The sequence below is a fragment of the Siniperca chuatsi genome, linkage group LG1 (genome assembly GCF_020085105.1).
Source record: "Siniperca chuatsi isolate FFG_IHB_CAS linkage group LG1, ASM2008510v1, whole genome shotgun sequence".
In the NCBI taxonomy this organism is placed as follows: domain Eukaryota; kingdom Metazoa; phylum Chordata; class Actinopteri; order Centrarchiformes; family Sinipercidae; genus Siniperca; species Siniperca chuatsi.
The window spans coordinates 4,323,199-4,350,548 of NC_058042.1; the positions used below are offsets into that span (position 1 = coordinate 4,323,199).

The 27,350-nt window shown below is 38.9% G+C and overlaps 3 protein-coding genes across 6 annotated transcripts; all 3 read left to right on the forward strand.

Moving 5' to 3' along the window:
- The first annotated feature begins 4,791 nt into the window (after nucleotides 1-4,791).
- Nucleotides 4,792-12,071, forward strand: LOC122884562 (V-type proton ATPase subunit d 1). Its single transcript, XM_044214670.1, has 8 exons — nucleotides 4,792-4,998; nucleotides 6,724-6,895; nucleotides 7,709-7,887; nucleotides 8,048-8,127; nucleotides 8,533-8,610; nucleotides 9,041-9,217; nucleotides 9,522-9,599; nucleotides 10,728-12,071. The coding sequence occupies exons 1-8, from the start codon at nucleotides 4,872-4,874 to the stop codon at nucleotides 10,887-10,889; spliced, it is 1,053 nt and encodes a 350-aa protein (XP_044070605.1). The 5' UTR covers nucleotides 4,792-4,871; the 3' UTR covers nucleotides 10,890-12,071.
- Nucleotides 12,072-13,010: 939 nt separating this feature from the next.
- Nucleotides 13,011-17,935, forward strand: foxr1 (forkhead box R1). 2 transcript variants are annotated; one of them, XM_044214883.1, is made up of 8 exons: nucleotides 13,011-13,271; nucleotides 13,563-13,655; nucleotides 14,255-14,499; nucleotides 15,701-15,772; nucleotides 16,447-16,574; nucleotides 16,874-17,106; nucleotides 17,520-17,563; nucleotides 17,917-17,935. In XM_044214883.1, the coding sequence occupies exons 1-7, from the start codon at nucleotides 13,151-13,153 to the stop codon at nucleotides 17,546-17,548; spliced, it is 921 nt and encodes a 306-aa protein (XP_044070818.1). In that variant the 5' UTR covers nucleotides 13,011-13,150; the 3' UTR covers nucleotides 17,549-17,563; nucleotides 17,917-17,935. The 2 variants fall into 2 exon arrangements, with proteins under 2 accessions (XP_044070818.1, XP_044070727.1); XM_044214792.1 differs by lacking the exon at nucleotides 17,917-17,935 and having other exon boundaries at nucleotides 17,520-17,608.
- An 841-nt stretch (nucleotides 17,936-18,776) lies between these two features.
- On the forward strand, nucleotides 18,777-26,302 carry LOC122884418 (macrophage mannose receptor 1-like). 3 transcript variants are annotated; one of them, XM_044214472.1, is made up of 6 exons: nucleotides 18,777-18,981; nucleotides 19,325-19,480; nucleotides 19,855-20,064; nucleotides 21,676-21,899; nucleotides 22,513-22,832; nucleotides 25,760-26,302. In XM_044214472.1, the coding sequence occupies exons 2-6, from the start codon at nucleotides 19,332-19,334 to the stop codon at nucleotides 25,949-25,951; spliced, it is 1,095 nt and encodes a 364-aa protein (XP_044070407.1). In that variant the 5' UTR covers nucleotides 18,777-18,981; nucleotides 19,325-19,331; the 3' UTR covers nucleotides 25,952-26,302. The 3 variants fall into 3 exon arrangements, with proteins under 3 accessions (XP_044070407.1, XP_044070319.1, XP_044070482.1); XM_044214384.1 differs by having other exon boundaries at nucleotides 18,777-19,480; XM_044214547.1 differs by lacking the exon at nucleotides 19,855-20,064 and having other exon boundaries at nucleotides 18,777-19,480.
- The last annotated feature ends 1,048 nt before the right edge of the window (nucleotides 26,303-27,350 follow it).

Sequence of the window (27,350 nt, forward strand, 5' to 3'; positions counted from 1 at the left end):
CAACCTGTGGCAGAAAACACACAGATCACATGACTACTACTAGACTAGAAGCCTTAACCTTAAAATAGGCTAAATGATTAACCTTGTAGATCCATAAAACATAGTCTGCCATCATTGATATATATTGGGTAGACAGAATATTAGACTTCTTTTAGTTTAACAGCAGCACCACAAACTACAGCCTCCAAACTGACCATAACGTAGAATCAACGCCAGAAGTGAACAACAAAACAAAATTCTTAACCTTAACGACGGGAGGAGTTTTTTTGCAGGACTGTTGTATTAGACTACACAAATTTTCGCTAGGTGTGCTTCACAAACTGGAACAGAGTGTCAAATATGATTTGTTAAAATATCACTCAAAACTGTTTCATTTCCAAAAATAGCAACTTAACCGGCGCAGAGAACAGACTGGTTCCAAAGGAATGTTGACCGTCAGTTACCTGGCAGTGCAAAACATAAAATGAATTTCTTCACAAGCGCAGTAGTATATGAATGTTACACATGTGTATAACATTACAGTAAATGACGGGAGACACAGATTACTAGTCATGTGATCTGTGTGTTTTCTGCCACAGGTTGGACTGGTTTGTGACTCTGAAACTGAAGCCACGAGGATGTAACAGAAACAAATCATAAACACTGAGGAACGGACAGAGAATGAAGAGTGTTGTCTATTTTAATGCTTTTCTACAGTGTTTTTAAAATTTGACCTGGATGTGAGTTTGGCAGGTAAGAATCTTATTTCTTAACAATCTTAAAATAATTGTATGGTGAACTGTTTGACTGTATGTGACATACTGCTGATAGGGGTGATCATAACCTTTGTGTAAAATGTCTTTTAATGGAGTCCTTACTATGACAAATCAGTCCAGCTTGTTCCTGTAAAGGTGTACGCTCCACTATGATGGTGTTTGAGGAGGGAGAGGACGGGGTCTCCACCCCTGAAGTCACTCTGTCTGAGAAACATGACAGTCAGATCAGAGCTAAGAGGTGAGATAAACACTTCTCTGATTGTTTGTGACTGTTCACCATCTCAGAGCTCAGCTCTAAAATCAACTTCTACTGTTTATGTTGTGCTGAAGAAAAAATCACAGGTACTCAAGTGAGAATTTAGAAATTTACTTTAATTCAATTCATAACCTGGAATTTGCAAAACCCTGCAGGAATTGAATTGTTCACTTAAATAAATGGCACTGGGAAAAGAATAAGCGCCCATCATTAATTAAAGAGGAGTTTCAGTGTTTTGATGTTGTCTTTTATGTGTTGCACAGTGCTGCCTCCCTCTGGTGTCAGCAGGAACAGCGGGCAGGAGCTGTGTGTGGAGTCCCTGGAGCTCAACACCTGGTCAGTCTGTAGTTGCCCTTCTGTGGGTTGGACCTCATCGGTCACTGACAGGTACCATGAGCATAAACAGAAATCACTGAACTGGCCATTAATTGTTTTTTCTGTTAGTTTGATGCTGCAAAACTTTTTATGTTACCATACTCATGAACCTCAGCCTCAACCTCTCTTTTCGAGAAGAAGCCAAGCAGAGGTACAAATCGCAGTGGTTGAATTCACTGACCCAGAATCTGAAAATAAACAGATTTAAAGTGCTGAAGGTATTATCGGGTTTACTACAAAGTAATCTTTAGTTTTTTTTCAGAATTTTAAGCTCAGTGATTTGATGCTTCTTACTAAAAATGCTCCTCAGGAGTTGTAGTACACCTTCTCTCCTTAAGTATACAGGTGTGTGTGTGAGTGTGTGAGCAAGTGTGAATGCGAAAGTGTGTGACATACTGTAATATATGACCTTATGCATCATGTTTTCTGCAGAGTTGACCAGGTGAGGTCAGAGGTTCTCAGTGGTCAGTCTGCCCGGGAAGCGAAGCACCAACCAAACCTCGACTCCATATTCACGGTGAGTAAATTATACAGCTGTCGTTTTTATTTTTAACGGTGCAAAGGTTCAATTAAGTTCTTGATTTGAATTGTGTGTTCTAAATTTATATGTGCATTAGTGAAAATGAATGCTCTGATTTTTATCTGAAGTTCAGAAAACAAAATATAGATCTTTTTCAAAATATATGCATTTGAAGAATTTCACTCCTTTTTTTGCTTGAGTACTCACCCTTTGAGCACACCACTTACTTTTGGACTGATTTGAATAAACACTTAAAAATACCATTTGTGTAGAGAAGTACAAAGTCAAGTTCAAGCCATCCAACGCCTTCATTAGTGTACTGACATTCAAATCTGTTTGTTCACTGTACAGTAGCTAAGGTTACCTGCATCTAACTTTTGATTGGACAATTATTCTTTAAACGTGGTTTTAATCAGAATCAGAATCAGAGTCAGAAATACTTTATTGATCCCCGAGGGGAAACTCTTTTGTTACAGCTGCTCAATCACATCAGTGCACACAGGAATAGAAGTACTGAGCAAATCAAAATATAATACGCTATAATACAGGTCAGATAAATTAAGTACAAAGTGGGTTTATCGGTTGATGAAAAGTATGTATGGTATTATAATACAATGTAATAATATAAGTAATAAGTAATAGTGCATGAACTGTCAAGTTAAGTGTTGCTTATTAAGATGATTATGAGACGGTGGATATTGCACAGCAGTAATAGAAATATGAATAAATATCAATAAATTTAACTGAAAACAGAGTATACTGCACAGGAGTATTAAACAGAGAATATTGCACAATGGTCCAATGTCCAGTTTAGTGACTTAATAGACACTGTCTACCATCTACATTCCAGGTGACCTAAAGGATATCATTAAGTACCCATCAAGAAGAGTGCACGCAGCAGAGAACAGCTGAAGGCTGGCTTATATTTCGCTGAAGTACTACCTGGCCACAGGGTTGCCATGTGTCACTTTGTAGTTCAGTCAGAGACATTTTATGTCAAGGAATTGACATAAATTTAAAGCATATAATACAGTTAGATTTGGCAGGAGAGGCTCTGCTTTTTGAGGCCGCTCTCAAAGAATCCAAGCAGCAACGAGGACTCTGCTGCCTCTTCTGCCATAGCTGGTCGAATAGCATCGGAAACCCCCACCAAACAACACCTCCCGATGTCAGGATTGACGGGGCTAGAAAGTGGAAAGTGTGAAACCATCACCCCTCAGGTGTAAGTTAAACTTTGTTAGTGCCACTGATCTAATTATTGACTACTCTTGGTCAAAATCTAACTCTAGACATGCTGGAGCCTACATTTCCCATAATGCAACTGGATAGCTTCTTTCAAACTTTGGAACGCTCCCTTCGGAGCCACAGAAGACATCATACAACTGTTTTCACAAGCTGAGTAGTACTCCACAAGATGAGTAAACTGAACTTGAAATCTGTGGAGTGCCCCTTTAAAATGAGCATTATTCTGGTGAAATTTACTATTGATCTTGTCTTGCATCTGATTTATCTGAAGTTAATTGTAAAGTCATCACCTAAACACTAAATTGCTTCATTTTTGTCCAATTTCATCTGTTATTAATTTCAATTTCATTTGTATATATTTTTATACTTGTATGTTTTTTATGTTCTTCATATTTTTATTTTTTAATTTAATATTGCTTTTTTTTATGTTTTGTTGTTGTTCATTGTCAGAGTTTTGTGTTTATTAATGTCTGAAAATTTAATTTGCAAACTTGGAGAACAGTTGGAAACTAAGGGGCAAATGAACACTGTATTTCACCATAAATGACATCATGTTGTTAGAGAAAGAAATAAAGACACCAGTTGAATATATCGGTTATTGGTTTAAATGCCTTGCTCAAAGACTGTTTGTTGTTTCTGCTCATGATGAAACCCGGGGAGGGTCCGTAACATAGATTGACCTTGGTCCACGTAAGTGTGAAAGGTGCAACAGAAGTACACCATCAGATACATTTCAAGAACTACATGATGTATATTTGAATCATATTGATTTAAAATGATTTTAATGAGATAGATCAACTGAATGATAAGTTTAACACAATAATGTCAGCAGCAAACAAAGCAAAGCTGAAAAGGAAAGCAGTGGCAGTGAAATAAATTGTGTACAGAGGCAGTGAAAAGACAGAAATGTTGCATGTAAATTTGATTTTAACTTTTATATAATATCATTTTATATAATACAAGAAAGATTAACAGTGACCTCTCAGACAATGCTAAAAGTAAAGAGAGGTAGTATAGTTGGAGGGACAAGATATATATAGGCTATATGTTAATTTAAAAGATAAATGTGTGATGTTTAGTGTAGGAAAGGATGATTTCAAAGACTGCACATTAGCAACCTGCTTTTGATATACAAAGCCCAAACTTTAATGTATTCAGTGACACTTTTAGTATGTATCTGGATGCCCTGAAAGAAGGGCAAGGCCATCCAAACTTTAAATATATATAAAAAAAGTCCATTGTTTATTAGTTTTACTGTATTCACTGTATTTTATTCTGCTCGCTCTCTATAAAGGTTTTAAAGATACATATAATCTGTAGGCTATATTCTGTCTTACACAATTTTACAAGTAGTAGTCTAGAGTGGGATGTGATGCAGAAACAGTTATGTACGCCTACATATGTGGTGGAAGAAGTACTCAGATCCAGTGGAGCAGTATAAAGTGGAACTAGGAATAGTAAAGTACAAGTAGGCTACCTCAAAAGTGTACTTAAGTACAGTATTTGAGTAAATTTACTAAGTTACGTTCCATCACAGTTTATTATGTGTTGTTAGAGACGAAGTGACAATAATGTAAACTGTGCAATCCGCGAAAGAACGCGCACGAGCAGATGACGGGTCAGATGATGGTCACGTGGTTCAGTCAGCTGATGCTAACGCTAACCAGCCGGACGGAAGGTTGTTCTCCTGCGGCAGAGGCTGAGCTGACGGTCAGACAGGATGCCTTTCTCCGAGCTATATTTTAACGTTGATAACGGCTACCTGGAGGGGCTGGTCAGAGGATTTAAAGCTGGAATACTGTCCCAGGCGGATTATTTAAACCTCGTTCAGTGTGAGACCCTGGAAGGTGAGTTAAAACAGATGCTAGCTAACGACCAATAGCTAGACGTCGGGGCTAATTCCACTAGCTAACGCGAGCTGTCAGTCTCAAAGCTAGTTAGCTCGGTTTACATCAACGGTAATTTTGCTTATAATCGTACTATCCAACACTCCGCTTTGCATTATTGACACTTAGCGATAGTTATTAAGCTTCACATCAACACTTTGCACAGATTAAAGATGACAAATCATTCGAGAATTGGTTCTTTAAGCTTGCTACCCTTACCTCAGCTAGCTAGCTAGCAAGCTAACATAAGCCTAGCAAATATAGCCAAGTGTTTTCTCGTCTATTGATCAATGATGGGCTTTTCAGAGGAAGTGAAATTACAGTAGCAAGAGATTTTACACTGTTCCGCTCGACTCTACAGTTTCGACAAAATGGCATGTTTCAGTATTGCTAGCTGTATTGCGCTCCCGCAGTTTTATTATGGTCATTAACGATTAAACTGACTGCTGTGACCGTTTTCTGGTAAACATCAATATAACTGAGATTTTATTGCAGTAAACGCGTCTTGTTTTCTTGTGTAACTAAGCAGAAATGTGAGTACCGAGTCTGTAAAATGTCATACCGGTGTTTCTCACTACTAGACTTCACAATACTGAGGGCCATCTTCCAAACAATATTTATAATCTGTTTCTCTCTTATAAAGGTGATTTTTTTAGGGTGATCCTTTTAGTACACCATCAAAATCAAAGAGTGAAAAATAAGATGATTAATCACAGTGGACATCCTCTTTAGTTTTATTTTTTTTGTCGAGGTTACATCAAGTATTTATATTATTGTTGCAGTTATTATGCAGTTGTACGTGCAGATTCATATAAACAGTCTGCATTACCACACAGCAATAATGCAACTTTCACAACGAAGACGTAATGTTAACTGTGATGGTTTGTGTATTTCAAGCAATGTCAAGTCTGTACAAACTGCATTTTATACCTTAGTGTGATGAAAACCGATGGCTGCCTGGAGACTTCAGCGTTCACATGTATAAAGCTATTTAGGTCTCTCCGGCTACCACTGACACTGCGATGTTTTATGTTTATGTCTTGATGCTTTTATGTTTTGTCTGTCTTTTGTCAGTTTCGTTCTTTGGTCGTGATGGAATGTTATTTCATTTTTGCTGTGTTTTTAAACCGTCAAAATGGCAAATAAACTACTTGGTTGGGGCACACCTGAACTAAGGGGGCTCAGATTTTCGGGGGGGGGGGCAGCAGCATGAACCTCCCATGCTTTACACTGTCCCAATGCAGCTCCTCACTGGCAGGTGAAAAGAAGTGCCTGATGACGCCATTTGTCATAGAGGTAGCACATCTGTCGTTTGTCTACTGTCCTCACCAAAGTAACAGAGCAGTTAGCAGTGAAAAGGACTGCAGTGCATACAGAATAGGACATTATAAATTGGGTGGACAAAGAATAAAATAAACAGACGGCAGCATGCTTTGAAGAATGGTCAGCAGCAGCAATGTAAAGTGTACATATTTTTGTACAAAATTCGCTAAAACTTGCAAACCTAGTGGTGTGGTCTTGCTGAGTCATGTTCTGAGACACAATCGTTTGTTAATAAGCAGGGAAATTCAGAATTAATTACTTATCTTGCAGCTTGATTTAGGTTTCTTCCACTCTTAGTAACACCAACCAGAACAAGGCTTTCTAATCAGCTGTACTTTCTCTGTCCATGTGTTTCCCCTGCAGACCTGAAGCTCCACCTGCAGAGCACAGACTATGGCAGCTTTCTGGCAAATGAGGCGTCTCCTCTCACCGTGTCCGTTATCGACGACAAGCTGAAGGAGAAGATGGTCGTGGAGTTTCGCCACATGAGGAACCAGTCATACGAGCCGCTGGCTAGCTTCATGGACTTCATCACGTAAGCAAGAAGCTGCCGTGTTGAAATAAGTTCTAACTTCTTGAACTATAACATTCCCTTAAAGTTTTCTCTTATGTTTAAAGTTGCAGTAAATTCATTTTCCACAGTGTACATTGGACGCACAGTATATTCTGTTGTATACTGCTTGGTCCAACACTTCATCAGGGACAATGATGCTTGCATATGGACATATGAAATTTCATAATCTGCTATTGTCTTTATGACTCAACCATTACATCATATTGAAATATTCTGGATCTTGGTGTGATACACCTAATATTAATATTAATAGTGAGTCACCTTTTTTTCTTTGTCAGAGTTATGTTATCTTTCGGTACTACAGCTGCTAGCAGGGGCTGTTTTGCAAACTTAATGGTGCATTCAAGTATGCTCTGACATCTGAGAACTGATCGTCACTTGCTGTAAAGCAGTCCATTGATGACTTACGTCAAAAGCAGAAGACAAAAAGCAGATACAAACATCGTTCAAATTATTTGTTTCTTGCAATAAAAATGACGATCAGTCTGTTTTTTATTCTGTACTAAAATGGACTCAGATCAGTGGAAGGTTGGAAATGTAAAATGTTAAGGTATGCTTTAAAAAACAGTTTACAGTAATGGAAAGTGTACTGTATAGTATGTACAATGAATGGGCTAAAACTTGCTGTAGGACCTATATGATCATTTTTAACAAAAACCAAAAGGGGGGAAATAGTAAAAAGGCTGCTCACAGAGTGATCCTGCTACCAGATAGATACCATTGGCTTCTCCGCTTTGTCATGACAACCCCTCCCCACCTACCATGTGACTTCAGGTACAGCTATATGATTGATAACGTCATCCTGCTGATCACGGGCACCCTCCACCAGCGGGCCATCTCTGAGCTGGTGCCAAAGTGTCACCCGCTGGGCAGCTTCGAGCAGATGGAGGCGGTCAACATCGCCCAGACGCCCGCCGAGCTTTACAACGCCATCCTGGTGGACACGCCCCTGGGTGTGTACCTCCATATAAACTGCTATTTAACAAAAAAAGAGGATGTGAAAACTGAATAGTAATGTCTCTTGCAGAACAGGAGATGGCACCAAAGCTTAAAGAAACATTCCACATTCGTTTTCTGTTGGTTTAATGTAAATTCTTTCTCTTTTATTTTTAGCTGCATTCTTCCAGGACTGCATATCTGAACAGGACTTGGATGAGATGAACATTGAAATAATTCGTAACACACTTTACAAGGTAAAGAATATTATAGTTATGATCACAGTAATGATAAATGTACTAAATAATAAGGGTGTGAGTGTTTACATGATAAAAAAGCAGGATGAACTGAAACAGCAAGAGATAAAACATGTAAATATAATAAAGAGAAACTAGGAAAATTGTCAGATTAAAATCATAAGAGATCTAAAAATTCTAAAAGATACTAACAACAACTCAACAATTGCAAATATTTTGTTGAATATTGCAGTTATGTAAATTGCAAGACAATATACATTAGGTTTCAGTTTTATATTATAATTTGATAATTTTCTTTTTTAACCAATAACATTTTAATCAAGAACTGCAATGATTTTGTTCATGTATTTGTTTATTCATGTTTTCTGCCTAAAATACATTTTTCAACCATGTCCTCTCACTCAGGCTTACCTGGAGGCTTTCTATAAGTTCTGCTCCAACCTGGGAGGAACCACAGCTGACACCATGTGTCCTATTCTAGAGGTGAGTGTCTGCTCTGTTTATAGGATGAAAACAAACACACACATACAGCTGGTGGAGGATGTCTGTCTGAATTAAAATCTGAAGCACCAGCAAGACGTTCTGCTACGGAGCAGATCTGGAGTTTCACTGATGCCTCCACTGATTCGCTGCTTAAAAAAGGTGACACGTTTGTCACATTCGGGCCCCGTAAATTTGCATTTTGTACCAAAAAAACCCCATTACCTGTCCATAAAGTACGGTTTATTATATTGTCTTGAAGTGGGTTTAGTGAGATAAAAGTGTGTACAAGAAAATGTTGAAGTGTGTTCAGGTTGACTCATCAGTGTGCGTATAAACAATAAACACGCTCAGTGTTTTTGGCTGTGGATTAAAGAATCAGCTCAGTCAGTCACTTGTTGTTGCTCCACTGACCTTCCTGTCTCCGCTGCAGTTCGAGGCAGACAGGAGAGCCTTCATCATCACCATCAACTCTTTCGGCACAGAGCTGTCCAAGGAGGACCGCGCCAAGCTCTTCCCCCACTGCGGCAAGCTTTACCCAGAAGGCCTCGCTCAGCTGGCCCGGGCAGATGACTACGAGCAGGTCAAGGCCGTCGCTGATTTCTATCCTGTAAGTCCAAAAGCTAGTGGCCTGCTTTTAAATATAAAATGTATCATGTTAACTTGTTTGTCTTTAGACGGATCCCTCTGATTTTTAAATGCAAAGTTAAAGCAAACCCAGTCAGTGTACCGGGCAAACTTTGTGTATGTTTCTAACCTGAAGAGATTTTTAAAGGCTTTTAATCCGTCGAGACAGTTTGTCTTGTTCACTCGTCTCTCCAGTTCCCTGTTTTTCATTCTCCTGCTGGTGTCTGTTACAGCTTTTGTGAAACACTTTGTTTTAATAATGAACTGAACTTGGCTCATGTCCTCAGGAGTACAAGCTGCTGTTCGAGGGTGCCGGCAGCAACCCGGGCGACAAAACACTGGAGGACCGTTTCTTTGAGCATGAGGTGACACACGCATGATCAGACATACACTTACTCCTTAGTAGAGAAGCAACTTACCCGTCTTACGCCTTACTGAACTGTATGTACGCAGCGTCCGGCTGCACTCCGTCTCAGTCACAGCTCCGTCGTGGTTTCACTGTCCGCTGGAAACGTTTCAAAAGCAACAATTTGCTTTTTATACAAACATACATGTTTGCAGCTCATTTAGATGTAGTAACAGATGCTTTGGTGCACTTGAATATGACAACCTTTCGTTTGCTTCTAACCTTCTGTCATCACTCATTTTAAATGTCTATACACTGCAGTCGATCTCACAGCACAGCTGCTGTTATTAACCTGTGTTTTTGTTTATTTTGTCTGATACAAACACAAAAAACATTTGCTGTATGTGTGAAGACAAAGTCAGAAACAAATGAAATTCATCATTAAAAATGTATTTTAAGTAAATTGCCAATAATTATATAATAATTAAAAGTGAATTTCACCCTTCAGAGACCCGAGCTGCTCTTGCAAAAATAGACCCAGCCTGTAAAGACAGGGGAGCGGGGAAAAGAGATGGACGCACTGGACACATTTTGGTTTTTGACAGTAATTGAACTTGATTGAGTACACTATTGTTGCTTTGCATTTAGAGTGCCTGCTCTGGTGCATTAAATTCTCTTTATTCACAAATGTATAAGTATAGCCCAACCAATACTGGATTTTGGGACGGATGCTGATATCGATACTTGTAGTTTACAATATGGGTGGTAGTAATTTTTTAAACAAACAGATAACATAAACAAACATTCCTGATATGGATAGATTTGTCTTTTTTAAAAGAATTGTGACCAAGATACAAACCGAGCGAGACATTTTACAGTTGAAAAATCAACTTGATCTCTGGTGGTCAAATATATGTAATGGTGACACTTTTTCTAAATTACTTCAAACCTACTTTGAAGTTTCTGTACTGCAGTTTTGACGACAATACCGATTTATATCTGCAATAAGCTAATATCGGCCAATATTAGCTTAAAATGAAGGTAGGTTCCTGTCTATATGGTAATTAAGTAATTAGGAGTGTGCTTGTCATTATCAGCTGTGTGGTGTTTGTACACTCATCAGTCTCTTCCTCCTTCCTACTTCTAGGTGAAGCTGAACAAGCTGGCCTTCCTCAACCAGTTCCACTTCAGTGTTTTCTACGCCTACGTCAAGCTGAAGGAGCAGGAGTGCAGGAACATCGTCTGGATCGCAGAGTGCATCGCCCAGCGGCATCGCGCCAAGATTGACAACTACATTCCTATCTTTTAAGCCTCCTCTTCTTCCCTCCCACTCCCCCCTTTCTTCATTTCATTCAGTCTTATGTCTTGAACAGTGTCTCCGGTCCCACCTCGGTGTTAAAGATTCTGATGGTTTGATGCAACATTTTCTCCATTCTTCACTCGTACGTGTAAAATTGGTTCCCGACACACAAGTTTCTTGTGGTAATGTGAGTTCCAGCCAGATTATTGCTTAGAAAGTAAAACACATAATCGACTTAAATACAGAGTTTTTTCCTGGAGAAGAATCACATGAGCCCTGTTCAACAGAGGTGGTTGGCGCTTGATTTATTCAGCTCACCAGGTAAAGGAGGCAACTCATTTGACTTTCAAACAATTACCTCTGATTGTCTAAACTTTCTAACATATTGTTCTTTGCGGCACAACTTGTCCGCCTGACATATCGGCTGGTAAAATACACCAGAAGAATTTACTAAGTCCAGGAATCAACCCGACAGCCACCAGGACAGAAAGCCCAGGAAGTGGGGAAGCTTGGTTTATTTTACCGTGAACTCCCAGCAAACACCAACCATCTTTTTGAGATCATGTTAATCTCCAGGCACGTGAAACACATTAGTGCGCAGTATACTGTATGTTTTGGGTTTATCGCCATACCAAAAGTTAATGTCCCAAATCTGACACTCACACAACCTCAGAACTTCAGCCAGTCCAGAAGAAAGTGGACATGAAAACATTTCTCTGCTCAGCGTCAGTCTCCACCAGGTTCTATATAACCTGTATTTATTTCTGTTTTAGTGCTAGGTTTTGTCAGCATGTCTGGTCATTACTGTAGTTTTCCCCAAAACTAATGAGTGAAATGTGTGAGCCCCACCTGATCTGTTGTCATAACTAGATTGTTGTTAGATATTAAATATACAACGGCTGAACAGGAGCTTCCAGTCCTCACCGTCCCTGTTCCTGTGTGAACTCTTGAGTTTTTGTAAATGAACGTACTGGAATGAGGCAAAATCTTGAGTATATGACAGACTTAATGTTTAAAGTATACAAATATATATAGATATTTAAAGATGACTATATGATTTTGTTTTTTCATGCTGTAAAAATTGATTTATTGCTGTTTTGATCTGTTTCTTACTTGTGAAATATGTATTGTAAATGTGACAAAAAAAATAAACAGACTAAACTGCACTAACGCAGGTCTAGAAAAATTTAAGACTTTGAAATATTTTTAATGGTTTGACGTTGTTTGTGCAGGTGACAGATGTAGGAAAGTAAGAGATGCTTCAGCAAAAAATGTAGTCAGTTTTCAGAAGAGAGAGGGATTATATAGTGTACAATATGCACAGGGTTAGCTATGTGTGTGTGATGAGTGAGGTTTTGTAATTGTTTGCTAATAGGAAGAAGGGATTTTTTAAAAAGAATGTTCTTCACTTGCAAATCCCATCAGCCAGGACAATCCCTCCAATAGTTGTTGAGATATTTCAGTCTGGACCAATGTGATGGACCGACCAACACTGCCATCACTAGACCTGCGCTGCTAGCATAGCTTAATAAAATGTAAGCCTTTAACAAGAAATTTTTCTGGTAACAGGAAAACACAACACGCTAGTGGTTACCAGGGGCTCGCTGGACAATCCTGATGAGGCTGCTCAGAGCTGTTTCAGGGCCTTGCAAAGAGCAGTTTCTAAACTGCAAAAGTTGAAAAGAGATGTGTCTCAGAAGGTTCCCCCTGAATTTGAAGGAACTGAATTTGAATGCCACAAATATTTGAACTTGAGGTTTGCTAAATCAGTGTTTCATTTTGAGAAGTCAAGGTTGACTTACTAGCTTTTAATCACATGTCATGATCTTCCTCAGCAGATGAAGTTTGCTCATGCCCCGGTCACACCACATGACTTTCAAACTCACCAGATCGCTGACTTCGTCTTCTGTTCTGTAGTTGTCATCACCTGACTTTAGTGTGGAACACTGATCACAACAGGTGGGTGTATTTAATTGATCAAACTCAATTTAGTTTCAGTACCTTAATACAAATTTAGAATTAAAATTATTACATTTAATCTACGAAACTCAAATTCAGATTTATTCAATTCAAATATTTGGTAACAGCAGGCACAAATCTCTCCTTGTAAAGAGCGACTCAGCACAGGCTGAATTCTCTTTAGGTGTAATTGAGTTCAATCAGGCTGTTCAGCTCCAGCTGTTGAATCAACAGCGTCTCAGTAAAACAGCAATGCTTATCAGAGAGCTTCTGAAAAACTGAGGGGACAACCCCATGAAACACGTTCAACCATGACTTTACAGCTTAAAACCAAAGCGCGACTCTTTGACCTGCACTGCTCTGTAGGCCTGACGGACTGGGACATGGACAAGGAGCTGAAACTGGCAACAACCACCGACCAGTTTTACCACGGTGACTGTTTTTCTTTTTTCTGTAGTGTTTAGCTTTCACTGAAGGTTAAAGGGTGATTGTCATTCACTCCCATTCATTCCAGACAGCACAGAAAACCATGGAGGACTCAATTGATGTTAAAACACAGATTAATCATTAGAGAAACTTTGACACTTAAAAACAAGTTCCATTCACTTTCATTTTACATTCAGGAACAGTGAATGAAGTCAAATCAACTCATTTAAAGTGCAAAATGTGCAGTTTGAGTGTGTAATGTTGTATGTCACTGTGTTAATCTATCACTGATGACAGATGACAAACTGAATGATCAATACGTGGTCCAGAGGCCTTCTGTAAGAGCTTCAAGAAGAAAAGATGAATTCATTTGGTACGATAAAACGTCAGGTGAGCTGCACAGAGCCTGCCGTCTGTCTGCTAATTCAGCAACAACCTGTCTGGCTGAGAAGCTTTAATGTGTGATTCACTCTGACAGCTTTCTAGTTTTTTGTTCCCTTTTTGTCCACATTTATAGCACACTATATTTTTCAGCCTTTTCAATACACATTTGATTGTTGTTCTATAATTTATATTAAGATTATCCAGTGAAGTTTCAGTGTTTCTCACCACAATGCATTGTGTGTATCCTTGAGGCTTAGAGGAGTAGTTTGAGTAGCTTATTCACTTTCTAGTCGAGCCTTTAGTTATGAACCTTTTCTTTTATCTTTTATTGCATTATTTTCCTCTCTTACTAATGAGGATACAAATGTTAACATTGATTGATTTTTGTTTTTGTTTTTTCCTTTCCTTAAAGAAAGGTGAAAAGGCTTTCACTGGTTTGGTTATGTGCCAGAAACTTTAAATCTTCAGCTGTTTACTCTGAAATAACAGTGACCTCTTTCTGTTTTGGCTATTGCTATCATTAGGCCTATGTCCTGCCAAATAAATTACACCGAACTGATTGTTGTAGCAACTTAAATGACTGCCATGATTTTTCTGTCCATCAGACACCTTTGTAAAGCCAAACCTGTGGCTGTTAGTGAATCCCAAAATCGCCTGCCCAATCCAGTTCGCAGAAGTTGCAACAGATCTGCAGACTCTCTGTGAACCTGCTGAGGAAATCCAAACCCCTCTTCTGGACCCTGCAGAGCCCCAACGTCGACTTGCCACAGAGCTCCACATGTTTGCCCCCCATGATGCTCCCCTCAAGGAGGAACTACTGCACTCAGTTTCCTCCTCCACTAAGTACATGGTACAGTATGCACTACATCAACAATCGCTCTGTTATACAGTACCTGCCTGTGTGTGTGTGTGGTGGCATGCTTTAGTTTACACTCAGTTAACACACATTCACACATGGAGTTTTTGACCTCTAGTAGCGCTGTGGAGCTGTTTTTTCTGCTTTTCTATGAGTGGGTCCCCATTTGGTTTAGGGCGCACATGCAAGCACAGTCCTACCAATGGTGATACACTATCCCACTTATCTACCGGTGCAGGTAATGTGACAAGAAACGCAGCAATGCATCTGCAAAGGCTGGGAAAGGAAAATGCAAATGTTTTTATGAGTAAGAAAATGCACTGCACATGTTTGTTAGACCTCAAGTATACAAATAGCATTCTGGTGAGTAACACGGACTGTAAACACAACTTTTGTTTGTTTACAAGGAAACTCCACAGAGCCCCCTTAAGCTGCATACTGTGTGACATTTGGTGGTTTTCTAAGCTTCTAAATGAATACGCCATTTACTCCTGGAATTAATAGATGCTCTGTATCTGGAAAATGACATCTGATCACATGCTTCTGCATTTACAACTGGTATTGATAAGTGTTCTTGTTGTCGTGATTTCGCCCGCATTATGATCTGAATATGCAAATTAGGTAGGCGAAGCTTGCAGACTTAAACAACCATGGGGTGTCCCAGGTCAAGGAAAGCGATGATTTGTAGGGGCTTTACTTATTTTTCTGGAGGGGCTCATGGGTATCTTTTTTTTTTTTTTTTAGAGGGCAGCTTAAGACAGCAGGAAGAGGTAGGTGAGCTTTCAACCTGCTGGGCAGATGTTTTCTTAAGAATCTGGTGAAACTGTAAAGAGGGCATTTACCCCTGGCTGAGATCCAGTCACAATACGTACCTGGTCTGACAGCATTCCCATAGTAATACATTATGCATTAATTTACACCTGCATTGTTTTTCTTACACAGATACAAGCTCCTAAGACAGATCTCACATCAATACCAGGTGTATATGGGGTCTTATACCATTTGGCTAAATTTGATCTACATACAAAAATTTGATGAAATTGTGAGTTTACCATGAGACAAAATCCCTGACATGCTTTAAAAAAAACCAAACCAAAAAAAATCAGGAGAATACCATAAACACTAATAAATGTTTCAATGCACTCATTCCAACTGTGTGTGTTTTTGTTATGAATGTAATCTCACAATCCTATAGATCAAGAATGAAGACGTTTCCTGTCGACCAGCCAAGAACAAGGGACGCAAGGGAAGGACCACGAAGGCCAGGGTGAGAATACTGGGCTTGGGCCTGGACCAGGTTCAGTGGGATGTAGGGAGCTCTCTAATCACCTCTTTTAAAGGCTGTAAAAACCTATTTTCTCATTTATCTCTTTACTATAAGTGATGAGGTTTTACATGAACACAGTTATGTCAAAGCTAGAGCAATTTTTGTTATTTCATATAGGAGATTTCTGATTTTTATTTTTTTATTTTTAATCTGTTCTCCCTGGTTTGAAGTGGGTGGGGCTCCATTGGAAAAAGGAAATTTCACCTACTTGTGTGCACCAACCAGAATTTAGTAATATTTGGATCATAATGTGGTGACAGTTGTGGGATGTTGCCAGCACTGTCGATCAAATCTGATCAAACCACAGACAGACCTGATGAAGTAGATAAGCTTTTTGAGAGTTAAACGTAATACCTAAGGATGCTTTTGTCCAAACCTTGTTGCTTATTAAATCATAAATATTTAATGATCAATTTTAATCAATAAAATTTTAAACCAAAGTTTGGGGGGCTTTAAACATCTTTGAGTAATGAAAACGTTTTCCTGATGAACCCCTGTAAGTTTGAGCAAAAGTGTGGGTTTCTTCCGGGTGCTCTGGAAATGTTTTAAATCGTCATGCACGAGCACCATTAGTGGAATGAATGGGCTCTTAATTAGTTTCTTTGTGCCCCCAGGACAGTAAGACCCTGAAGCCAGGATGCTGGCCTCGTCCACCAGTGAATTACTGCATCCTCATTGCCTTGGCGCTCAAGAGTAGCCATACTGGGAGCCTTAAAGTCCAGCAGATTTACCACTTCACCAGGTCAGAATTTGACAGTTTGCTAAAACACAACATGTTTATGTGATGATTTAAAGGTCCTGTCCCATGAGATTATACGACATACATTCTGTTGACTAATTGGATGGCACCCACCCAATCAGACATTTTTGAAGTTGCTGGAAGGGAAAAAAATAGTATCTTCCAACATGTCAGACTGACTGAAAGGGCCTGTGTGTAATTTCCAGTGGTAAAGTTGCATTGGAGCAACCTGTTGAACCACAGCCTGTTTTGGGGGTTTGAGCTCCCTCATGTTCCTCATATAACTTCCTTTCCTTTCCCAGAGAGCACTTCCCCTTCTTTCAGACAGCTCCAGATGGCTGGAAGAACACCATCCGACACAACCTGTGCTTCAACAACAGCTTCCGCAAAACTTGCAACCAGCTGTTCAGAGATGGCAAGAGGAAGTCGTGTTCTTGGCACCTGACGGTGGACGGCCAACGCCGGCTAAAGGACGAGATCCGCACATTGACGGGAGAATCCTTCAAGCAGCTGGAGAGGAGCATGTCCCACCCAGGTGACTGTGATAACACATTAATCTGAGGGGATTCAGTAATTTGAGCACAAAACACAGGTGCTAACACTGCGATCTGTCTTTACTGACCAGACTGCTACAGTAACTTAATACTATTATTGCTATGCTAATTTTAGGACATGAATTTAGTAATTATATGGTACTAATTATTATAAGTAAACAAATTACTGCAGAATACGTTGATACCTGCTGGGATTTGTAAATACTGGACACTGATTAGATTTATTTTTTTTTTAAAGTGCACAAGTAAAACTGAGTTTTTGAAACGAGTCCTGTGGCAAACTGTGGGGTGTTTGTCTGTAACAAAGATGCATTTACAATGCTTTTAAATCTTAGAGTTGCTGTATTTGACAGAAAACGTTTATTACTGATGACTGTTTTCATTTTTGTTTCAGATGTAATTCGGAGTTTACTTGCACTGTGATTGCCGTTGTAAAAGGTATCAGAGTTTAAATCAATGCATAATAAAAATATATGCGCAGAAGGTTTCTTCTGTTATGCTGTATATTATTTATTTAATGTATTAGTTAATTCTTGTAAATATTTGGAGATCCCTAAAGAGCATTTTGATTTACCGGTACTTACTTACTATCATTTAAATTAACATCACTAAATAAATATTTTGTGTCTGAGTGTCGTACATAATTTGTCAGTGCCTGTTTAAAACTGTTACAAATTACATATACAATTTACTGATACAAATTTTGTTTTGTTGTCGGAATGGGAAACAAACCAGCGGTCTCCTGTGTTAAAGTCGGACTATATTAACGTCACCAAACATCTCCTTTACAGAATCAGAATCAGAAATACTCTATTGATCCCCGAAGGGAAACTCTTTGTCATAATTCCCATGGCTGCTAGAGGGCGCTGTCACTCCTGTCCTCCTGGGGCACTTGCGGAAACGACTGATTCTGTCGTTCTTCTTGGAAGAACAGTCTCTTTTCAACATGTCACTTATTTGAACAATTTGCTGAACAAGAAGTTTTTTGGTTAAATTTTATTTTTATTTATTTTTTTTAACACAAAGTCCATTGAATCCATTGTGTTTTTAGGTTTACTTGCTAGCTAGCTAACTAATGCTATATGCCAACAGACATGGCTACCTAGCAACTGTCAGCCAGCGGGCATAGCTGTGTTTAGCAACCTATTATAGCCCGACCAATACAGGATTATTGAGGCCGATACTGATGTTGATATTTAATGAGGTTTTTTTTTTTTTGGTTTTTTTTTTATGTGAGAACTTATCAAAGTTGTAAAATCCTGTCTCATAGTGCTATAAACTACTGTGCAGTATTGTTTTGATAAGCTCAAAACTCATGTGTTACTCAAACTGCACTTGAGATAGTATTTTATCATCTCTCTGGTAGCAGTGATTTTATTTTTTAAACGCAGTGACATTTTCAGTGTAACGTCTGCTCAGTCTTTGTCTGCTAAACTCACCTCTCGTAGAAATGAATGTGATCATAAACACATGTTTTTTATGTTATAGTTACACCCAGTTCAGTTATATCATGAGCAGTGATTTGGAACAGGGAGTGAACTGATTTTTAACTATATATTTAAGATGTCCTGAAGTGATTATGGATGCAGTGGTTTTATGTGCCTGCTTCGCCCGGTGTCACTTGGACAAAATATATCTGTATTTTTCAGGTTCTCACTTCATTTGCCAACAGTCAAATGGTTTCTGGGGATGCAGTGACAGGGAGCTGATAGTTGATTTAAGTGTCTGCTAGTCAAATTATTTCATCTGGAACTCAAAGTAGTGAGCTGGACATTGGAGGCTCATCAAGCAGCACTTGTTGTTTCTCACTGAGCACATTGCAGCACAAGAGACGGCAAAACAAGGCATCAGGACAGGTAAGGACACCGACTGAACACATTAACGCTGAGGCTGCCGCTCAGTCGATTGATTGTTAAGGTGGTTGACAAAGTTTTTAGTTTAGTGGGGGTTTTTTTAGTTTTTTTTTTATGGTCTTTTACAAGCAATGAGCCAGTTTTTTTTTAGAAAAAAATAAACTGTCATATGTCCGGCATTGTAATATTCACAAACATGCTGTGGTCTTTAATCTGCCTGTTAAGAGATCCATGACTGCATTCAGTGGCCGAGCAATTCAAAAATAAAATATGTCAAATTGTTTCTTCTCACTACACACAACAGCACAGCATGGTTAAATATGATGCTCTAATGTATGTACAACAGAGTTTTGATGATGACGATGAAGAGCGGCCTCTCAGGACTCTTCCTCATCGTCGTCCTCAGCAGTACTGTGTCTGGACTGGGATCAGTCCTGTCACTATCTTTCTCGCATATCCCAAGTCATTACACCTGGCAGGACGCTCAAAGCCACTGCAGGAGGTGGGGTTTACTTTTTATTCACATTATCATCAATAGCTATCAGAAGTTAGAATTTGTAGTAAAGAAGTAAGGACTGAAGGTAACATTTGAAATTACATAGAATAAAAGAGCGAGGTAGATAATAAGCAAAACGTCACTTGTGTCTAATTTTCATCTAGTGTCATCAGGTCAAAAAATTAATTGTCCAATACTTTGGTTTATGACCCAGTTTAGCAAAACTAATGACATCCCATCAGCCTCAGCTGTACTTTGTGCTTAGTGCTAATTAGCACATGGTAGCATGTGAAATGTCCTCTACTGTTTGTAGTTTTTAACCACTTGTGTGGTGACATCACTTTGCTAATAAAACAATTTAATTTTTTTTGTCCTAATAGCCACTACACTGATTTGGCCACCATCTATACGAAGTCAGATGCAGATCATATGTACTTGAAGCAATATTATGCATGGGTCGGCCTGCACAGAGAAACAGGCAACCCCAAATGGATTTGGACTAATGGACTAAACGACTACCTGGCTGCCTGGGCGAATAATGAGCCACAGAACAGTGACAGCTGTGCTTTCGTCAGTTACAACAGTAAAATGTAATGGGAGACTGTTGTTACACTGTTTTTAAGACTTAGTTTTTTTTTTTCATGTTAAGCAAATTCACTTCAAATCACATGTATTTAACATTGCTGTGAAACATGCTATGGTGTTTTTAGATTTAATTTTCTTTATCAATTATCCAAGCTGCCACTGGACTCTATTCTTTACAGTTAAATGTTTTTTATCTGCTGTTATTGTTGTTAAAGTTATTGTGTGGTAATGGAGTCCTAATTGAAGTTAAGTCTTTACAAGTGTACAGACATGAATGGAATCTGATGGCTGCCAGGAGTAGGGGGGCCGAGAGAGCTCAGTGCACTGCAACTTAAGGTCCTGAACACGTTTCTCAATCCGCCTCTGAGTGACGGGGTCCTACATAGACCTCACTGTTATCTGCCAAAGTTAGAACAGTTGGTTAGCTTGACATGGAGATTTCTGTAGCCGTGTTTTTGTCTGCGCGCTTATCGATGGTTTGAAGTGGACGAGCCTCTGTTGGAAAACGATGATGTCACATACTTCCATGCACCAATCAGGAATTAGCAACAACTGAACAAAAATCTTTTGACAGTTAGTGGGTTATTTGCTTGTTGCCAGGCTACTGCCAATCAAATTAGATATTTTTTAAAAACGCACCCACACACTCCTGATGAAACCCATAGCTCAGTTTTTGAGTGTGAGATTTTCATGAAATCACACATTTCACCACCATCACACCATTTTTGATATTTATGATCAGCATTTTATCTGCAATAGCCATTCAATGTTTTTACACTTAGTGATTATCTCTCTATATAGTTGTTTTTATTGGTAGTGACTCAGTCCGCCATTCCTGCACTGAATTCAGATTGCCTGCCTCAACACGAGAGATTCACATGTAATCTGGCGTAATTGTATGTCATTGATAACAGCTTCATTGTTCACTGTTCAGTTTCTTTACACTGTGTCAGAATTTTATTAATGCAAAGCGAACTTTTCCTACTGCTGCTGCTTCACATTAAAATCGTTCAACAGGCAAAACACAAGCTTTCTGGGGCTTTAAGAAAACACATGCAAATGGGCAAAACAGTTTTGTACATTTTTATATTCTGATTGAGTGACTTTGATATAATGGGAGCTATTACCTGGACACTTAGTGTTACCCTTTTACTGATTACTAGCATGTTCATCTGTTTTTAGTCCCGAGGTTTTGTTAGTTTCATTGTTCTGTATGATTTGCAGTTGTGGTATTTGCATTGTGTTTCTTAATGCTGCACATGTGTTGTCAAATTGGTGAGTGTGTTTCTTAATTTGCTTGTGCTTTGTCTATTTGCATGTGTTTTCTTAAGTTGCAGTGCATTGAGCTCTCTCAGCCACCACGTAGAAGGGGGAAGGGACAGCAATCAAAAATATAAAGCGTGATTTACTTTAGATTATTTGATATGGAAAGTGGTCAGTAGTAGTGCAAACTTTTTGTTATTTGTAGTAAATGGCTAAAACATCACAAACACTGGTCTCTTCCTAATATGACTAACACAGTCAACTGTAAACACCTTGGAATGTTTTTCTTCTAAAATTGAATTGATGGATCAAATTCTCCTTTGTAATTTTGTTGTAAATATTTCTCTTGAAAGGTTTTATGGCAGCAATTGTGGAGAATCTCTCTTCTTCATCTGTCAGAAGCACATAATGCCCAATTTCCAATACACATTCATACCACAGTCGAAGAATTGGTCTGAAGCCCAGCAGTACTGCAAGAAAAATTACGATTATCTGGCAGCTCTCACAGCAAACTTCGACATGAACTCTGCTGTCCATGAGGAGGACTTTCCAGTCTGGACTGGTCTGCACAGAGATGGTAAAGACAAACACACTTGCAACCTGTCACGTTTTTATGGACTATACTTTTGTATTCAGTCCAGAAATCCACCCACTGGCGAGTTATTTTCTAAGATGGCACCAAATATATTAAGTCACCGTCTCAAGTAGCTAAACAAAGTCTCTCTGGGGCCAGACTTCATGATTCTGTAGCTTTGTGACCAGAATACACATTGGAGACCTGTGAAGAAGAAAAATCTGCTAATGAGAATGCTACAGCCGCAGGCAATCGTCACACAACCCCAACAGCCATGAATCACTTACTGACTTAAAGCCAGTCACTTTCACTTCCCTCATAATGAAGACTTTTGACACAGCTTGTTAAGAAAACTGATGTGTTACACCCTATGCAATTTGGTGGACAAAGCAGTTGAGGATGCAATAATCAACTTAGTCTACCTCTTGAAACATGTAGAAGGGAGTAAAACCTCTGCTATCTTGTTTATTATTTTTTTCTTGCTCTCAATACAGTTCAACCCCCATCTTTAGCCATACAGCTAATGGTGGGATGGATAGTTAATTTTCTGACAAACGGTAAACAGACAGACTTTTACCTCCTCTGCTATGCTTAAGTTTCAATATCTGTTTTACAGAGGAAATATGGAAGTGGAGCACAGGGTTGTCAGAGTACAGAAATTGGGCGTCAAATGAGCCAGGGAACAACGGCGACTGTGTCTCCATCTCCTCTTTGAAAAAAGAGATGGCCACCCAAAGCTGCTCCGCCCGGTTTCCCTTCGTCTGTTTCAGGGACAACCTGGTCCTGGTAAAAGAGAACAAGACCTGGGAGGAGGCGCTGGAGCACTGCAGAGCCCTCGTGTCACAATTCAACATTCGCTATGAGCTGGTCAGCGTGCAGCCTGGAAAAGACCACAAACATTTGATGACCAGGATCACAGAGGCCGTCACTGAGAAGGTTGGTTCATATTCAGTGACACATGAAAGAAATGTTGACATGAGATCTGTTTTATAGGTGTTATGCGTTACAGTGGGATATCTCCACCAACCACTGCTCTGTGGTGCCAATTTGGAGGGAAATCTGAATTGCTTTATAGCAAAAAACAGGAAGACGGTGCTCTTTTTCCAGAGCTAACTTAGTGTGAGCTTTCAAGCTGTGTCCAAAATCCTTCCCTATTTTCTATCTGGTGCACTATATTTACTTTATGACACTATGCCTTTGATGTGTGTGAAAAGTACAATCATGCAATACTACACCTGTCATGAGTGATGCAAAATGATGATGATTCACAAGTGTCAGAAATCTCAATTTACTGCTCATTATAAAGTAAAATATTGTGTGTTTGTAATGTAAGGAATAGTACATGGGTGAATGAGGGAGTGATATCAGACTCATCAAGCTCCACCAATAAAGAAATCTCACTTAGGCCTAAACTAACCATTTAGTTTATAGACCTGGTGCATGACAGCCTACCTAACTGATTGTTCATTTAACCCCTCCCTGGAACAGCGATTGTTCAATCATAGCTTGGCAACTGTAACTAGGCACAGCACGCCCGTCCTGCACTTTGTTAGATTTGAAGAAGTTTATATTCCGGCAAGCAACCCCCCAGCCAACGTTACCTGGGATAGCATTATGTTTGCCAAACACATCGGTTGGTCTTCACCCTAAAAGCCTTTTCTCTTGAAATGTTGTGTGAGTGAAAACAAACAAGTATGTAAGCTATTTAGCCAAACCGGGTTATGTTTATGGCTGTGTATTGGCAAGAATCTGGCGATACGATATGTATCACGATACAGGAGTTGCGATTCAATATATTGCGATATATCTTAAAAAAAATTTAGTTTTAGGAAAACTGTCGTAGTATAAAGAACACACCACCATATGAATAAAATCTGAGTAAAAAAAGTCACTTTTTTATGCAATCAGTAGTTGAATCTGCATTTGTATTTATCACAATCCCTGTAACATCCAACATCACAGCACTACTTTTTTGGCAATCTGAGCAAAGGAAAGAGATGTGCTTTCTTCGTCCTGTCTCAGTTTATGTTGTTACATTAGAGCGGAAGAGTCAAATGGCTGAAGATAGATTACATCACTGCCACAAATCTTTGCATGTAAACTATTAATTCAAAATCAATTGTGTTTTTGAGTATCACAAAACATAATGTCCCGATACTCAAGTGTATTGATATTCTTTTATTCAAAATAAAAGTCTGATCTTACATTTTTCCTTATTATACTTACAATTAGGGCTATCCCGATCACGTTTTTTTATCCCGATCCGAGTCCTCTAATATCTAACGATACAAGTCCGATCTGATACTTATTTACATAGCAATAGAAGATGTGCATTGTTGATTAAATATGTATCTGGCACATGAAAATAATAGTAACAGACTTTGGCACACGAGTGACTTAATCCTAATATTGAAGGCTGTGGTTCACAACTTTTAAATCGATCGTCTTAAAATTATTGATATGAACGAAAAGAGGCTGAGTTAACGGTCAATTCAGGACAATAATAACACTCTTTACGTCCTGGCTCACTCTACCAGCAGACAGACTATATCCCAGGAATGCTAATTAGGTAGTCACATTTCCCTACCACTATGAAACTTTCTACACTAAAATTTTAAAATTTTACATTTACTGAAACAATATAAACATAGTAGTGAGAATGAATATAAAGAGCCAAACCTGCATTACACAATAGTTTTTATATATTGACATTTTCGAAGACAGCGGAGACTGTGGTCAGCTGGGGTTCAAGTCAATGATGTTTCATGTCAAAAATAATTAGCAAGTGTGCAGAAGGTGGAGGAGTTTGTAGAGCAACCCCTATACACACAAACTGTTTTTGTTTTAATACTGATGGTTTATTGTGTTTATGTCGAGGAGCAAAGTTTAATTGGCTGCTATTGTTCTAACTACATGTCACTGGTGGCCATCCCTCCATCATCTATACTTGCTCATCCAGTGTGTGTGTGTGTGTGGGGGTGGCTGTATATGTAGTATACATTAGGGGTGAAGATGGGTGCATCCTGGACAGCTCGCCAGTCATACAGACAGAAGGACAACCAATCTCTCTTATATTCACAGCAATTTAGAGTTTCCAGTTATGCAAACCAGCCTGTTATTGGACTCCACATAGAAAGGCCCCACTCAGCCGATGGATTCGAACTCAGGACCTGAGGCCACAGTTGAAAATAAGCTTTTAGCTACAGCTGGTGCAATAAATGAACTGGACATTGTCCTTGTTAAATAAACAATAAAATAAATATGTAATATAAATGAAAGCAAACAGAACATCTAAGGAGGAACACGTCGCCGGCCCACACACGTTGTTTGATTGACATGATCTTCAAGAATTGTGTTGCCGAAACACCACAAAGATAGCAGTTTGTTTTTTTCTCACATCTCCATCTTATTTGTATTATAAGCACTGATTACCAGACTCTCAGACGGTGCCCATTCATTCCAGTGAAAAATTCTCACCCAGCATGTACACCAAAACCCTTTTTCTCTGGTTTGTTTCTGTGTTGTGCGTCCCACTGCATGTGCTCATTAGCATCTCTCTTTCCCTGTGAGCACCAGCATGGCCCATAAACTTCACAGTGAGATTACATCATGCACATTAAAATAGCTTTTCTAGGCTCTTGGAACGTAGAAATAATAAACCTTAATGGTTTGAAAATGAATAATACAAAGAGTTATAATTGGCCTTGTTTGCAGTTAGAGGTGTTCTGTCAACAGTTCCATAGAGGTCTCTTTTGTAATGGTGGTCTATGCTTTGTGGACAGCAGGTTATTGTTCTGTCGCAGTTCCGTGACCCAGCTCTTTTAATACATCTATGGAGGTTCATTAGTTGTTTCCTCTCCTAGGTGTGGACAGGTCTCCGTTTCCTGGCTGGTCATTGGCTGTGGGTGAACGGGGCGGATATGTTGTACTCTGACCTGCCCGTCTGCCCCACTGAGGGGCAGCACTGCGGAGCCTTATCCAAGAATGAAACGGGCAGTGTGGAGAGCACAGACTGTTTGGAGAAAATGAACTTCCTGTGTTACAGCACATGGTAATGACATCACGCATTTACATCAGGGTGGTCACTACCAGATCCCCTTTGCATTCTCCAAGTTTGTGTTCACATGCTGTTCAACTTGGTACAAAGCTTCTTCAGATGGTAGATATACAACGGTGTAAAAAGGCTTTGACCACATGAATAGAATATGTATCCCACTAAGGAATAACTTTGCAAATGTTTAATCAAACTTTGTTAGAATGAGAACATGAATGATTTTTCTTCCTGAAAATGTTATCTAATCTTTGAGAAATCTTCTAACTCAACTCTGTGAGTGCGAGTGTGTCTCTTGTAGATCAGCTCAGTAAAAGTTATGCATTGCTTTGTAAGTGCTCATTAAAACCAACTGATCAACTGTGATCAAATCTCTCTATATATCATTAAAGTGCAAAAATCCTTAAAAAAATCTGAAAAATGACTTTTCTATTTTCAAAATGTAGTAGGTTTTACATAACTGAATTTGTTTGCCAATGAAATATTAATGTAGTGCAGACCAACTCGTTATTTTTCCACAGCCCCAACTGCAGAGAGGGTTTCACGTTTTCATTTTTCATGGAAAATACTTTTTTGCCAAAAAAAGAGTAAATAAAAAAATAAAACAGATGATATTCTGTGGATTATCCAGAGGAACCGTGACATTGCTTGTGGAAATACATATTGCTGTTAGGTTTTTCAAAGTTTTCATTTTTCAGTTAAATAAATTCCATTCACCTCCACTGTATTGTTACGACAGAGGTTTCAGAAGAGCATATTGATCGGCATAGTAAACCAAAACTTCATGGCTAAATACCACTATATAAGTGTAATAATGTAATGTAATTTTTTAATGTACGATGATGCTCATAGTAATGGAAAAAAAGGTAAAAACAACAAATTGGTCACATTAACCAGCTTCTTAAATGAAGGCTTTCATTAAGGCCTGCTGGAGGAAAAAAAAACACAGTTAATCTAATAAAACAAATTTACAAAAACCACAACAGCTCTGTGGGTTTGGAAAACAATTTGACTGTTCTGCAGCTACTGAAATCCTAATTCTGAAGCCAAAACGACTGCTAGGGTGTGTTAGTCAACAGGTCCAAGCCTCTGGCATCACTCAGCAGACAGTTTGAGCGGTTATAGTAACCAGCAAGATCACTAGCTAACAACCAATCCAATCCAATCCAATCCAAGCTAACAGGTTCCAAAATAATTTCAACATTTGAATGTAGTAAATGACAGAAAAACAACAAATCCGTCACAATAACCAACAGCCACAAAAAAAGTAAAATGTACCTTTTTTTTCCTCTTTTAATTGGATGTTTTTGTGTAATTTAAAATAAAATCTTCACCAGAACAACCTTCAAAACTTGTGATGGCATTAAATGGCATTTCAAAATTTAGCTCCAAAATTAGCTTTT